The following is a 16,988-nucleotide window of genomic DNA, read 5'->3' on the forward strand; positions in this document are numbered from 1 at the left end:
ATATGCCACAACTTGTTTAGCCATTCTCTAGTTGATGTGCATCCCCTCAATTTCTAGTTCCTTGCCACTACAAAGAAAGTTTCTATAAATGTATAGGTTCTTTTCCTTTTTCCTTGATCACCTTAGGAAATAAACCTAATAGTGGCATTGCTGTATCAAAAGTTATATATAATTTTATAACTTTTGTGCATAATTCCAGATTGCTCTCAAAAATGGTTGGATCAGTTCACAGTTTCATCAACAATGAAATGTCCACATTTTTTTCCACATTTTTCCTAACATTTTTCATTTTGCCTTTTTATCATTTTACTCAATTTGATGGGTATGAGATGATATTTCAGAGTTGTTTTGGTTTGTATTTTTTCATATAATTATATATAGTATTTAATTCTTCATCTAAAACTTTCATATTGAAGCTCTTCAAGGAGCTAATTTTGGGCCTGACATACTTTCAAGTTTTCCTTTGAGGATTCACACATTTCCATTTTTGCATTGTTGTCTTCTTCTAAAGCTGAATTTTGATCTTCCTTGTTTCTGAAATACTTTTCTAGCTTCAGGCTTTTTGTTGGCTTTTGTTAATTTTGGAAAGCTTTTTTTTTTTTTTTCAATCTTGCCTATATGTTGAAGCTCATTCTGCTCCTTGGGTAGGAAATGTATTGCCTGGAGCTTGTACTATGGTCTATTCTAGTGCCTGGTATAAGCTCAACTCTCTCTTGGATTATAGAGTGAACCCTTCAAAAGCAGCCTATCTGGCCAACTGTGAAGAGAACTGCTATTGTTCAGTTTAGTTGTGTTGGACCATATTTTTCTCTCCTACCTCTCCGAGATATGGGCTGTTCTTGCTTTCCCTCCATGACAACCTGGACTGGGGAATTGCTTCACCTTGTCTTCTCTTGGTTCTACTACTCAAGGATTCATTTTGAGGCATTTTGAAGTTATTTTATATCTGTAGTATGTAAGTAGTGGGTTAGTTAGGCAAGCTCAGAGCATTCCTTTTTACTCTGTCCTGGCTCCCAGAAACAGAAGTCCTGTGATTAGGTTTAAAAGTAAATATTTGGCTAATAACAAATCTGACTAGAAATAATAGTTTTGTTTTATGATATTTTAAGATTAAACCACACTTTATTCAAAGGTAACATTAAAAAATACAATTTTAGTTAGAATAGTAAATCTTTTATATTAAATTTTATTAGTCATTATTGACTAGGGTTTTTCTCTGTAAACATGTAGAAAAAAAGACTCTGTTTTCAGTTTTATAGAAAAAAAGTAGTCATATAGATGATTTGAATTCAGTTTTCTGAGATGCTCCTTGACATGTACTATCATATAGTGAAAGGCTATACTATCATATAGTAAAAACTAGGAGACTAGGACCATGCTTTCTTATTCCATCACTTAGGGACCCTTGGGTATTAGTCACTTTAACTATAAAAGAACATTTACAAAACAACAACAAAAGTATTCCATAATAGATAAATGGTTAAAGGATTTGAAGTGGCAGTTTCAAGGGAAAGTATCCATGCTATTAACCATGTGTAAAAATGCTAATCATTAATTAGTGCTAAAATACAAATAATTGGAAATATGTAAATCAAAGCAACCTTGAGGTTCCACTCCACCTTCCTTCAGACTTCTCAAGAAGACAATGACAAATTTTGGAGGGGCCTGCATGAAAACAGCTACATTTGTATTCTTCTAGTATAGCTGTGGTTTGACTCATCCTTCATGGAGAATAATGAGGAATTATGTCACTAAAGTTATAAACTATGGAAATTCTTTTACCCAACTATACTACTTTTGGGCCAGTACTCCAAAGAAATGTAAATAAATATCCCTTCCTTCCTTCCCTCCTTCCTTTCTTCTTTCTTTCCTCCCTCCCTCCAACCTTCCTTCCTTCTTTCCTTCCTTCCTTCCTTCCTTCCTTCCTTCCTTGCTTCCTTCCTTCCTTCTTTTCTCTTTCTCTCTCTCTTTTCCCCTTTTTAGTTCTCTCTTTCTTGCTATTATTGTTCAATGACATTACTTTGGGAAGGCCAGATAGTTTTAAACTCAAAAAAAAAAAAAAAAAAAAGGAAGGAAAACATCTTATTTCCTCATGCCAGATTACAGTCACTTAGATCAAGGATTAGAAGGGACCTGAGAAGCAATCTTGTAGCTTAATTTCCAGGTAAGAAATTGAAACACCAGGCATTTAAGTGATATGCCCAACTGAAACGTAGGTTGAACCTAGATCTTTGATTCCAGACCCAATAATCTTTCCATTGTATCATATTGCTCCCTGAATATTACTACTTTTTTTATGTTAGAAAAATCATTTTGAAAATTAGTAGGAAATTTTGGTTGAGGAAGTTTCTAACTTCGCTTTATTTTGATGTTAACTTTCTTTGACATATCCTAACATATTTAGCTTAAAATATTTCTTTTGGAAAATATTTAATAAAGTCTATTAAGTTAAATATAAGAATTCTATATTGGTCAGAAAATGAGCTGCCCTTATGTAAATTATATATATATATATACATATATATATGTGTGTGTATATATGTATATATACACACAAAAAAAATAAGATCTCTTTAAAAGGAAAAACAGTGCATAGGATGAAAATAACTATTTTAAAGTTTTATATGAGCTGGATTTAGAAGAGTGACAAAGCCTACATTTTTATTAATATAATAATATAAAAGATGTAGTATGGAAAAGTGCACAGAAATCTGACCTGAGAGTCAGATCATTTTAATTCTTATCTCTGACCCATTTTGGCTACATGACCTTGGTCAAATCTCCTAACCTCTCAAAGCCCCCTAGAAATCACTCTAAGACAATAAATTTCAAAACAGATACTAACTCATTATGACAGAGGGAATTTTCTTACCAGGTATTTTTGAACTTATAAAATCATAGTGACACTTGGTGGTAGGATTGTTAAAATTCTGTTCCTGGAGTCAGGAAGACCTAAACTCAAATCTGATTGTTGTAAGTCATTTAATGACTGTTTGCCCCAGTCTCTTCACTCTATGTCTCTAGGTTGTTGTGAGGATCAAATGAGAAAATATTTTAAACTACACAGCGCATACCTGGCACCTAGATGGTGCTGAATAAATTCTTCTTTCCTTCTTTCATTGGCCTAGACCAAAAAGACAAAGAAACAGATGTTGACCTGTTTTAACTATAAGGTTTAGCCAAGGAGATAAAAGTGTTTGTCTAAAAGAATGAGTTAAATAAGAAACCCAAAGCAATGGTGCTAAGTAATAATTAGTGGAAAGAGGTAACTTTCTTTTACATTCAGACACTAAGTTTTGTCCCATTATCAGATAACTGTAAAGGGTCTATAAAACATCCTCTACTCAATTAATTTTTCTTCTACTTGAATCACACAGTATAACTTTGTGTAACTGGAAAGTGTGCAACCAAATTGTCTGGACAAATCTTCAGGGTAACCTTAGTTGTGTAGGCACTGCCTTTCAGTGAAGTAATGATTAAAGACTTCTTTGAAAAATTCATGGGTTTGACTACAGAATATTTTTTTAAAATATTAAAGACTTTAGTATTTTAAGAACCTGTGATTTAAATGGTGTCAGCTTTCTCCATACTTAGACCATTGTTGTCATCAAAAAAGCATCATCCTGAACCAACCAGGGGATGATCCACTGCAGATCTAGCTAGGCTTGTCCTTTGATGATAGCTATATATCCCAGTTATACTTAAAGACTCAAAGCCTGTTTAATTTTGTAAGAATTTTTCAGAGCCTATGTTTTATTGGGTTTGAATACTTTTTGTTGTTATTCAGTCATTTTCAGTCATGTCCAACTCTTTGTGACTCCTTTTGGGGTTTTCCGGGAAAAGAAACGGGCGTGGTTTACCTTTCCTACAGCTCATTTTATAAAGAAGGAAACTGAGGCAAACAGGATTAAATGACTTGCTCAAGTTCACACAGCTAGTAAGTGTCTGAGGCTGGATTTGATCTCAGCCTTACTCTAAGACCCTCCACTCTATCTACTGTTGTCAATTACTTGCCCATTGAATCCTTTACCCCACAATTACTAACTTTGTGAATGTGAATATCACAATGCCACTGACTCTAGGCTCATTTATCTATAAAATGGGGATAATGAACTGTTTCATAGCTACTTCACAGCAACCTACATTGTGAGGTTTAAATGAAGTATATGTAAAAATGCTTCGTTAGCTCTAAAGAGGGATGCAAACATCAGAAATTATTATATGACATGGAAGTCTACCAACACTAAAACTAATTAAGACCTATTAAGAAAATAAATCACTCTAGACTATTTTAATTCAAGAAGGTTTCAGATATTAAATTAATGATATAAGCTCCCATATTTACAGGTGCTTTTTTCTCTTTAGTTGAAATTTTCTTTTGTTTTCTTATCTCTTAGTGAAAAATGTCAAGACTGACTGTTCACTTCCTCCAATAGTATGCTCCATCTTTAGTTACTGGATAAAGCTTTCACATTTAGAGTATCAATAACTAAATTTAAGTTGATAGGGACAGGAGGGACCCTGTGATTTAATTAAAAAAAGGAACTCCAAGGTGGGGAAACTCCTGATAGCAACACAGGTTAGCCTCTATTTAGAGTCTTAAATTGTTGCTTAGAGAATTGAGGATTTCCCCAGGGTCAAACAGTCATTATGCATCAGAGACAGACATTGAACTTAGGTCTTCCTGTTTCTAAGATCAATAATTTTAAATCTACCATGTCAATTTTGATCTAGCTAAGTGATGCTTAGCTCCCCACTTCTTTGACTATCACTCCTCAATGATCTGTGAAGAGGAAGAGGTGATGTTGAGAAAATTTACCTGTGTTTAAATTCAGTTTTCTCCTCTGGAAAATGAATGAGTTGAACTGATAATCTCTAAATCTCTTTCAGATCTACATTACAAGTTCCTAAAATGATGAGTATATTGGTAATCATGAACTTTTTCTATTTGCTTTTTTTTCTTTCTTACTATAAAAAAGATGGGGTTCCTAACCTTGCAATTCCATATTAAGGTTATTAGCCACCTTAATATTTTTAAGGTACTTGACCTGAATGGGTCCCTGATTTCCTTTATAAAGTGATTTCCACTGTTAAACTTGAAAAAAAAAACACAGAACTATTAAGATAGTCAGAAAAAAACACTTTTTAATTAAGGAGAAGGAGTGCGTGCATTAATAGGCCTTCCTCTCAGAACTGTGTGCCTCAAACCCGCACAGAGTCCCCCCTACTCTGTACTATGTCTGGTCAAGATCCCTGGGAGTCTCACCACTTGGTTGAAAAATTCCAAAGAGCCCTTAAAATTGGGAAGCTTAAATACCTTTCTAGGGAACATGGGGACTGAGGATGATAGGAATAGTTGATTGGCTTTAGTTTTTAGATTGGTAACAAAGGAAAATGAGGAGACCCAGACAGGAATAACAGTGAGGGTCTAATGCTTTATAATGGACACAAAAAGGAAAGACCCAACCTAGGACTGGGCCACCTAGGTAAAGGACTTTGGTTTAAAGGGACAAAAGAGATACCTAACATGTGATGGTATTAGCCATCCCCACCTAAACTACTTTAAGGTCTATTGTTTGTCTAAGACTCCTGAAGTTGGACTTTCCCCACAGGGAGAAACTCTCATGGGACAAGATTAAACTTAGGGCTTTTCACCTTTAAGCTAATTAAACTGGGGCTATAAAACTTACTAGGCTACAAGTTTGGGGACTTCTGGATTCCACATTGACACCACCAATGCTGATAAACTGTCACTAGTACTAGAGAGTTTTAATAATAATGTTTTCTAGTATATTTTGAGGCTTGATAAAACCCAGCCCCTCTCCTTATGAAGCCTATTTGTTTTTCTTTTTTTATTGTCCCTTTGCATTTAAAAAACAAACAAAACACCCTTATCTTATCTCTTAGAACCTATACTAGGTATCAATTCTCAGGCAGAAGAGTGGTAAGGGCTAGATAATTGCCCAGGGTCATACAGTGTCCAGACATCACACTGGATGCTCTTCCTTTATGTTATCTAGCTGCTTGGTCCCTTTGCATTCTTGACCTTTTATTCCACCAAATAAATCTCTCAGTACTGGATATCTAAATAACATTGTGCATGTTCAAGAGCAGATGGTTAAATTCTAAGGAATATTACCCATGACTTCCCACATGATAGGATAGGAAACTTGATTACTTTATTGCCTACTTTTAGCATAGGTCATCTGCTCACTTAATTACCTTCTTTACTATACACTGCAGGAGCAACTATATGATGTAATAATGACTGAATGCCTTTTTTTCCCCTATAAATAAAATTAAAGAAATTTGTGAAAATAGAGTATCTTTTAGAATAAATATACTTTAAAGGCTTTTTTTTTCAGGAATTCCCTCAGTCATATTGGGGCAACACCATACCTCCTTCTAATATTTGTTATGAGTTATTAGCAAAACTAGTGCTTATGATATGTTTATCATTTTAATCTTTCTTGTATATTTCTCTACTGGAATAAACTGAAGCTCATTTTCCAAGGCATACTGCATAAATCTGCTCTATAATTTATTGAATCTGACCTATCCTGAGTGCATGTGTGCCCCTTATTCAGTCACTAAATATTTTTGGTCATTACAGAAAGTGTAAACTTTTTGTGGACTTTAACATCATTTATTACTTTTTAGGCACCTACAACATGTGGAAAGAAATAATATTTAAAACTTTATGAAAACAACACTCTACTAGTCTTTCAGGAGAGAAAGAATAATTGATGGATCTCTTGCCTTAAGAAGTGAAAACGAGTTGCTTCTCTACATATTTGATACTCTAAGTTTAGATCTCACAAGTTGATAATTTAGAAATAAGAAACTATTTCCCGAATATTATGATCTACATTCCTTTCTTATTCTGAAAAAAATTCCCCAAATTACATAGGACAATCTTGATATTGAAAAAAATCAGTATATTAGAGGAAAAAGTTGCTTTTGCAGTGGTATGTTTACATTAAGCAATACCTACCACTACCATCCCTTTTGGTTAATAATAAGGCTTTTAAAGGATTATTCTATGCAAAGTTAACAAATCAATATTGGTTCTGAGCTTTTTCCTTTGGCCTCAGTGATGTCAAACTCAAAATTATAGAAATAACTAAATAAAGGATAGATAGCATTACTTTCCATCCCAGAAGGAAAAGGGAGAACAATGTGTCTATAGAAATAGCAGTGTTACCCTTATTTAAAATAAAGAAATCCTATAAAAATGGATGAAATAAAAAGGAGAGTGGAAATACAACTTTGAATAAACAAAAATAACTAATTTGAGAGGTTTTATTAGTAAGGATCCCAAAGGATGACAACTCCATTCACCTTCTGTGTTTGGTTTCTATACACCACATATATTCACAATTAATATATATTGAAGATTCTGGAGGAAAGGAAGTATTTTAAAGCTTATTATGCAGACATTTTCATGAGTCTAACTTGATTTTTCATTTCTGCAATTTAAATTTATTGTCACCTGATTTTCAGAGACAAAACAGCTGGTTGCCATCATAGAATATTTATCCTTCCTTTATATGAAGAAAGTGAAGTCATTTCAAATGTATCTACTCAAAGCTAAATATATTCCTTTTTTAATATTGTTTTCTGATCTTTTCAATTCAATTTATTTTAACTCAGTTTGATTCCACAACCACATATTAAAGTCCCATGATATCCAAAGGTAATGTGGCAGGTTCTAAGACTTCAAATACAAATAATAATAATAGTATATACTTTTTTATCTTTAAATTAATTTACTCATTTAAAAAAAGGCCTCCTTTGCTAAAACCTTTATTCTTAACACTGTGGAAGATTAACAAGAAGACATAATTGCTACAATTACATTCAAGTGGAACTAATCAATATTTTCTGAATATTTTCCAACATGGTAAAAATTAGAAATAGTTTCCTTAGAATGTATGTATGCAGATATATTGTTTTTATGTAAATGTATGCAAGCATATGAAGGTGTGAAGTTTTTAATGGATAATACTTCCAATATGTAACTAATTTTAATTTTGTGCCTATTTGGGGGATTTGCCCCACTCTACTTTTCTAGCCTTACCCTGGAATTATGTATTCTGTTTCTTTGGATTAACAGACAATAGTGATGTGGACCAGGAGACAATGAAAGCCAGCTCTCAGGGGTTCACTGGATGTCTCTCTTCTGTGCAGTTTAACCACATTGCTCCTTTGAAAGCTGCTTTATACCATGCCAGCTCAGCCCCAGTCACTGTTAAAGGACATGTAGCTGAGTCCAACTGTGGAGCATTAACTGGAGCTGAATCACCATTGAGTGAAACAACACATTCATTTGCAGGTAGGATATGTTTCTCCTTAGTTCTATTCCCTGACAAGATTTTGCCCAATGAGTATGCAACACTCCTCACTTTGCCATTCCTTTACACTTGGTGACACCCTTGGGGTAGTTTCCTAAATGTTTTCCACTTGCCCTTTTTATCTTTTTTTTTTGCAGGCTTTTTCTTTTCATGTTCTTTCTTCCTTATTCATTTGAAAGTATTCCACTGAAAACTAAACTTCTATACCACAGATATTCTTACTCTGTGATTCATCCAGATGTTCTGCTCTTATTTCAAACATGTGTGAATTATTTAAGAACCCTATTTTCTTGTTTCTGTCACTGTCCTTTTTTCTGCTACAGATCATTCTGGACCAATAGATGAGGGAGAGCCCTTAGCTAATGCAATCAGAAGTGACTCTGCAATAATTGGAGGTAACAGGGACTATGATAGTAGCTTCCTTGAAACCTTTTATTTTAATCATTATTGCTATTTGGTTATGGGTTAAATTAGTGATAATGCATCATACAAGAAACACATGCAAAGAATTACAATTTTATTTTAAAAGCTTCAAGTACTGGAAGGGTCATCAACAGATTAGTTTCCCTATTTGCCATTTTTCTAATATCTTGATGATATCAGCTTCTCTAGAAATAGTTGGCCTAAGTAGTTGAAGAATGTGCTGAAGCATAACATTTTAAGAATAGTTGAAATACCATCTAATGAAAGCATCACAATATGGAAATGGACACCAGGTACCCCTAGGCATACAGCATATGCTTAAGGAAAAAATATTTCGATGACTCCCTGGACACACTGCTGCATTTATGACTGGGTTATATTAAGAGTAATGGAATCTGTGATAAAATTGCTATTTAAAGCACACATTTTGTGCTGCCTTAATGTTTAAGAAAATGGGAATTTGCATGTGTTTAGAGGCTTTCCCCAAGGAAAGAGTCTTCTGCTTTGATTTCAAATTGAGAAAACAGTAAGATCTATTTTAAAATCTATTTTTTTCATCCTTGCAAAAGTAATAATGCCCTCTCTGTGGTCTAATTATAATATTTTAAAAAAATGACTCAAAACAGCACATGTTTACATTCCCTCAAGGAAGCAATGGCATAGTGGACAACACAAATTCTGCAGTCTAAAAATGTGAATTATGGTTCTTTTATTTATGCCATTTGAGTAGCCCACACTTACTTAAACACAGCTTCTATCCAAATAGAAGAGAATTATTGAAATGCTGAAGTCCTGTGCATTTTTCTAAGACAATTAGGGTTCCCATTCTATAAAAATAAAATGAGGGTTAAAATGAAATAAGAACACATATCTCTTTTCCTCGTTTCATTAAAAACACTTTTTCTGAAACAGTTGATAGAAAGTAAAAAGTTTAAAGTTTGAGAACCATTCATTCATTTTGTTTAAAAATCAAAATTTGATGCTTTGGTGTATGAATGGTTTCTCAACATTTTTTAATTAGAGATCTTTGCCTTTGTTTAAAAAGCACAGACACTGATTATACAAAAAAGTCAATAACAAAGCATAAGGTTAGATAAGGGCAGAGTCTTATAATGTAGAAAAACATCTGGATTTAGAGTCAAAGGACTGAGACTTGATTGCTCTGTCACTTATTATTTAAAATACAGTCATTTCAAGTGTATAGGGTTAGCCCTCTTTGAATACTCAAGTCTTCAGAAAACTGCAAAGACATATTATTTCCTTGGGCAAGTCAATAATTGCTCTTGTGCCTTGGTAAAATGAAGATATTGAAGTAGATTATCTTAAAAGATCCTTTCTACGCCAAATAAAGGAACCAAGGAAAGACCACTCTGTATCTCACAGAACAATGAATGGACACAACTGGATATTTTAGATAATTTATGTTTCAAAGTAGAAAAGAAAACTTAGAATCAACTTTCAAATGTAAGAATAAGTTATATTTTAGAGTTATTTTTTGATGGCTAGTCATGGGTTTTGAGATAACCTCTGCAAACAAAAATAATTAATATAGGTAACTACTTAGTATTTCCTTTTTGTGGTTGTTTCAGAATAGATACCAATTAAATTAAAATTACTGTTACCCACCAAGAAACTTATGGTGTATATGTGTGTGTAGATTTACATATACACATAGAAATATACACATATATACATGTTTCTATAAGGTATGTGTATATGCACATATAAGAAACTTATGGTCTATGTATGTATATGCATATACATATATTATTAGTTTCTAGGGGTGAATGATAATTTTGATTTAATTGGTATCTATTTAAATCTATATCTAAATAAGATGTTATGATTGATTCCTTTATATGTGTAGTGTATATGTCTAATATCTAGATCTATACATAGAAATCTCTATGTAAAATACCCTTCATTTGGGTTGGTCTTAACATTTTTACAGACAGGAGTTGCTTGCCTAAAGGAATTCCAAATATTTACCTTTAAATATGGCAATAGGCATGATACAGAATACTTTGGGCAATGGGGGGACTGGAGAACACTGATCACTGAAGAGACATACACTGTCAGAATACAACATGAATACCTTGTTTCAAATTCATCCTCTTATTTTATAGATATTTTGATCTTTGACACAGTTTTCATAGGCCCTGATTAATTATTTCCTCTAAGCTGTTCAAGTTAAAGTTCATGCCAATTGACTGTCCTCTATTTGTTCAATTGTAGAGATGGCATTTGCTATTGGCCATATAGTAATTGCTTCTGAAATTCCTTGAAAACTGCAGCCATTGCTAAAGATGTAAAATGTATAATTATCAGTTTGAAATTTGTCACAAAGCTGAAACTGAGTTAGATGAGCTATTTATCAAAGACAAATAAGCACATTAGTTTTTTCATTTTCCAGTGTTATAAGGAAACTATATACATGAATCTATGGACACCTTTACACACTGACAATTTCTGATTTTTATATTTTTTCTATGGAAGTGTTTTGGTTTTTTTTCCCACAGTCCTAAAATTGCCTCAAAGACAGAAGGAACATCTCTTGGGGGAGGCATATAGTGTGTGAGTAGGGAAACAGAATGATATATAGAAAATGGGCTGGCTCTGCCATCAAAGGACCTGATTTTCCTCTGATATCTGCTACTGGTAAAATCTGAGGCAATTTATTTAAATTTCCTCTTTCTCATTCTCCTCATCTACAAAATGAGTTAGGCTAGAATAAGTTCTAAAAATCCTTTTGATCTTTGACCCTGTAATGTCATGTTCTTTGTCCAATTCTTAATCTCTGTCACATGAGTAAGGAGAGAAATAGTGATTTTATACAACAGAAAAATGAAAATACTAATTTCAAATTTTAAAAAATAGAATTAGAGCTGGAAGGGACTTTAGTATTAATCTAATATAATCTCTTAATTCTATAAATTAAATAACTGAGATCCAAAAAGCTCAAGGTCCTATAGGTAATAAATATTAGAGTAGGGTTTAAACCAATTCATCTGATTTCAAATCCAGAACTATTTCTTCCATTTCATAACAAATATGCCAAATGTAGTTGACAACTAAGTTTGTAAAAAACAAATAAATTTTTAAATGAACAAATCAGAAGAAATGTTTTATTCCTTAGAAATTTACCTCCAGACTAGTAGACTAGACATCAGTGAACATCATTTAAACATTTAGCAACATTTATGATAAAGAGTGTTTTATGATTCTAATTATGTTTTGTTTTATAGAATTCTTGAGATTCTAGAATTCTTAATGTAAGAAATGAGCTTAATTTCAGGTTTAAACACCTTTTCTATTTCATTAACTGTTTCAGAAGATTCTCCATCAACAGTAATTTTCTTTAGCTAAGAAAGTCATTTATTTTTTTTAAACTCCACACAATTAAAAAAAAATCTCACTACCAATCAAGATCTCATTTAATGAGACATTGTTTATAATCATGGCCTAGATTGTCTCTACAGCTATCTTTTAGTCGGAAAATAACCTGCAGTTTAAAAAAAAACAAAAACAAAAACAAAACACTTGTAAGAAGAAGTCAGAGATGAGATGGATAAAGTAACCTGATATTTTGTTTTTGTCTTGTTTTATCTAAGACTAAGTAAATATATGTTAGTACTAAGAGATTTTATGGGTTTAGCTCTTTTATTATCATAACATTAACTACTGCTTCAAATAATTTATAAATAATTAACTTGAATTTTCCATCTCTGTAATTCATAACAATTTTTCTTCTAACATAGTAAAATTCAAACATATCATGTTTCTTGGGCTCTAGGAATATGAAAACGGGCACCACCAAGATTCAAAATGAAATAAAAAGTTTTCCTAAACAGAATAATTGTAGCTTCCAACTTATATAGTGGTGGTATTGGTTAGTGTCCAACTCTTAATGACCTCATTTAGGGTTTTCTTAGTAAAGACACTGGAGTGATTTGCCATTTCCTTCTCCAGCTCATTTTGCAGATGAGGAAACTGAGTGACTTTCCCGTAATCATACTTAGTAGGTGTCAGAGGCAGAATTTAACTGAGATCTTGTCTTCTTAACTCAAGGCTTAATGCTTTATCCACTCACTGCATTGCCTAACTGCCTTCATTTAATATAGTATCTTAAGGTTCAGAAAAGTACTTTCCAACAAATAATTGAAGTAGATTTGAATCTTTAATTGTTCTTATTTACTTAGCTTCTTAGGATCATGTTTTTATTTGTTTGTTTGTTTTTTCAGAATACCCCACTGAGGCTGAAGGTCCATGTTTTCCTTTCTCATTTATTTATTTATTTATTTGTTTTTTTGTGGGTTTGTTTGTTTGTTTGTTTTTATTATAACCCTTACCTTCTGTCTTGGAGGCAATATGCAGTATTGCCTCCAAGGCAGAAGAATGGTAAGGGCTAGGCAATGGAGGCTAAGTGACTTGCCCAGGGTCACACAGCTAGGAAGTGTCTGAGGTCACATTTGAACCTAGGACCTTCCATCTCCAGGCCTAGCTTTCAATCCACTGAACTACCCAGCTGCTCACTTCTTTCTCATTTAACAGATAAAGAAAATGAATGTCACAGAGGTTAAATGACTTACCCAGAGTCACAAACATAATAATTTTTTGATAGTGGATTCAAAGATCTCCTAAATCCAAATCCATCACTTTTCAGGACACTAGTTTATCTCATAATCACACATAAAAATAAGCTTCTTTGGGATTGTCAAGGAATTTGACTAAATCAAGGGTTCTTATATGTTTATGTGCATCATGTTAGACCCCTATGACAATCAAGTGAAGCCTGTGGACTCTTTCTCAGAATAATAGTTTTAAATAAAATATATAGAATACAAGGGAAGATATTAAAATGCATATATTTAAAAAGTCCCCATAATCCAGGTTAAACATACCTGGCCTAAATGGACTGAGTAAGATAATGTTGGTATTGCCATTCAAACCATACTTGTCCCAGTTCAGTTTTAACCTATTTCAGTCAATAAAGTTGAAAGTCCTTTATATTTAAATTTAAATTGGTGATATATGAGAATAAAAATTGATGAACTAGAGATACATAATTTTAGAAAGTGTTCATAGCATCAAAATGAGATAGAAAATATGTTTTTGAAATTAATATTTTGTTTTAAAAGGCAACCTTTTTAAGGGGTTTGCTTTTAATAAAAATACTTTTAAACCTAAATAATTTTTAAATATTTAATACAGTAATTACATTACAAATATCATATTCCTCCAGGAATACTACATTAGATTTAAAACAGAAATCAACCTTACCCATCTTAATAAGAAAAATCAAAGTGACTGAATCAGCAAATTCTGAGTCAAAAATGGAATAATCAAAACTTTTATGAAAATTGTTTCTTGGTTATGAATAATTAGCTTTACTCCACAGAATTTTCCAGGCCCAAGAAATATCAGTTCTTGCTTCCTATATTAATATGTACATATTCACATATAACTTTAATCTCACCTGGGACGGTAGATTTATTTCTAAGCTTACCATTCTATGGACCATGTAGAATCAATGGATTAATGACTGGTTTTGCCTCATTTGGGGACTTCACAGAATCTTAATATATTTCCTTTTCTTTTTTTCTTTCCTAAAAGAACAATTTGGAAAAATCCTTGGATGATTTAAAAAACTATAGAGGAAGCCTATAATCCTTTTAATATTAGGATTTATCTTTTTTTAATATTACCACAATACACATATTCTGAGTCTCATTATCAAGGTATTTCAAAATAATTCCACTAAAACACACTCATTCTTACCTCATAAAAGTAATTTGTTATAGTATTATAAGTGATCAAAAATGTGTATATTTTAATCACTCAAGCATTCCTTTTTATTAATATAGTTTTCAAACATAGTGATGTGGACATGAAGGTCTATGATGAAATCTAAATATATTCAATTGGATTTTACAAATTTAGATTAAAGCCGTAAAATAAGAATGTGACATAGATTTTGATGGGACCCAAAAGCAATATAAAATATATACTCCAACTTGTGTTATGATTTTAGAAATATATGGAATTCCAAAACTTTAAAAAATAGATTATTGGTTTTTGTAGAAGCTTAGGAATTTTATTATCTCTTCCTGATCAATGAAGTCTCAGGGTAGTTTCTATTCAATCATCTTCTTTGGAGAAAGACTTATTATTTAGAAACTGACTCTGAGTATTGTTTTTCTCTTTCCCCCGCTAGGTGTGATAGCAGTTGTGATATTTATCTTGCTTTGCATCACTGCCATTGCAATACGGATTTATCAACAGAAAAGCCTGTACAAAAAAAACGAGACAAAGAGGGCTGAAAATGAAGACTGTGCTGAGACTGCCCTGAAAAGTGAGCTCACCGTGCAAAATAGAGTTAATGAAAATCAGAAAGAATATTTCTTTTGATTGGAAGTTATGATTTAATTTACTACTATGATAGTTTGACTTTCTTGCTAAGCCAGGGGCTCTCAATGGACAAAAAAGAAAAATGAAAATAAAGTAAAAAGCTCTTGCACTCAAAATAAATGCAATTGATTTGCAGAACTCTTCTAATGCATATGTTTCAGTCTCAGTGATTGCTCTAGGAGGCCTCTTTCAATGACATATATTCCTTAGCTATCATAAATGCATTTTATGTAACAGTGAATTAGATATTGTAACCAATTTCATTGTTGGTAGTTTCCGACTGTTCCGATGTGCTCCTCTACACCTGAAATTTAATGTGTATAATGCATCTGAGTTTTAAATGGGAGAATTGTTATGAACCTGTTGCCCTGCTTTCTTTAAAATGAAATTCAAAAGTTTTGCTCAAGGACAAAATTCAAAGTTGAACTATAATGCTTCACTTTAATTATATTTTTTTCTATGCTTTTCTTAGTAATCCCTTCTTTATAAGAATAGAATTGGAAAAAGTGGTTGACTAGTGTGAACACCTAGTTGTGAGTAATAGCCAAGTAGCCCCCCAAAAATTGTCCTGTTGATTTTTCCTGTAAAATGACCAATAAGATGCAGTATTAGACTGAGGATGAAACTGTTTTAGAATAAAAGTTTTTGGGTTTTTTTTTTCCACTCAGTTGGGGTAAAAATAATGTTGGATATAAAATAAGAAGAGTCAAAATGTGCAGAAATGGTTTTTCAGTATATGGTGGTGTTTTTTTGTTTGTTTGTTTTGTTTTGTTTAAGTAAAATTGGTTATCTCATTTAAGAAATGGCAGACTGTGATTTCTGCCTGATTCGAAACACTAAGAGAATATATGATTTTTACTCTATATTTATTGCCTGATTCATAAATCTCTTAGTCTTCTGAAAATTCACTCTCTATCTCTACCTGTACCTAAAGGAAATATAACAAGTATTTGCCTCAGATACACAAAATGGCTCATTGATTGACTTTTGTTAAAGTATCTTAGCCTGTACCTGAATTCTACAAGTATGCTTGTCACATAGAGAGAGAAAAAAACGTTCTCTCTTAAAAATGTAAATCTCTACTTCCCTTTCAAAATTTTGATTTTTTTTCTAGGCATATATTTACCATTGTATTAGATATTCTCTTATTCTTTTATTCACAGAATTTCATTCCTTTTGACATTTCTTGGAAAAGAAGATACAGTGACACAATTAATATTATTTCTTGAAAAATTGCAAGAGAAGACAGGATATTATAATAATTTCTTCACTAAATTTACTTTTCCATACAACCTCCATGATACTACTGCAAAGCTATCCAACTCTTATTGAAAGACAACAATTATTGTTGAATATAATTTCATCGTGATATGCAAAATATATGAGAGAAAAATTTAAGTACAGTGTTATGGGGTTAGTTCCATAAAATTCAGACAATGTTGATTAGAAAGTTGCATGCTACTATCATTTGGATTCCAAAAGCCACTTAAAGAAGAGGTGCTATACTATCCTACTCTTTTACCTTGTGCCTGCCAAGTAGAATCTTTGATTTCTTCACATCAGGACAAGTTGGAAATGTATATTTACATCCCACTGATGTCTTAACAAAACCACAATTCTGTTTTTTTTTTTCTGATAGAATAAAACCAAAACCTATCTTTTTTTATTGTTGTTCTTTCAGAATTGAGCTGTTTCTCTCATGGCATTATATCTACATTGATGTTGCTCTCAAAGTATATACGAAAATATAAGGTTCCTAATTAGTGCATTAATTTTAAAAGGGAAGGAAAAGGAAATGCCAAT

General features: G+C 32.4%; 1 protein-coding gene across 5 annotated transcripts in view; it reads left to right on the plus strand.

Annotated features, from left to right (window-relative positions):
- Positions 1–15,356, plus strand: part of LOC123235194 (contactin-associated protein-like 4) — a 433,004-nt gene extending 417,648 nt beyond the window's left edge. For 4 of the 5 annotated variants that reach the window (XM_044661292.1, XM_044661323.1, XM_044661315.1 and 1 more), the window contains 3 exons: positions 8,117–8,335; positions 8,678–8,749; positions 14,992–15,356. In XM_044661292.1, the coding sequence (XP_044517227.1) occupies positions 8,117–8,335; positions 8,678–8,749; positions 14,992–15,185 (485 nt within the window). In that variant the 3' untranslated portion in view covers positions 15,186–15,356. The remainder of the gene's footprint in view (positions 1–8,116; positions 8,336–8,677; positions 8,750–14,991) is intronic. The other variant, XM_044661308.1, reaches the window with a different exon arrangement.
- Positions 15,357–16,988: the final 1,632 nt, after the last annotated feature.

The sequence above is a fragment of the Gracilinanus agilis genome, chromosome 1 (assembly GCF_016433145.1).
Source record: "Gracilinanus agilis isolate LMUSP501 chromosome 1, AgileGrace, whole genome shotgun sequence".
Classification (NCBI taxonomy): Eukaryota; Metazoa; Chordata; class Mammalia; order Didelphimorphia; family Didelphidae; genus Gracilinanus; species Gracilinanus agilis.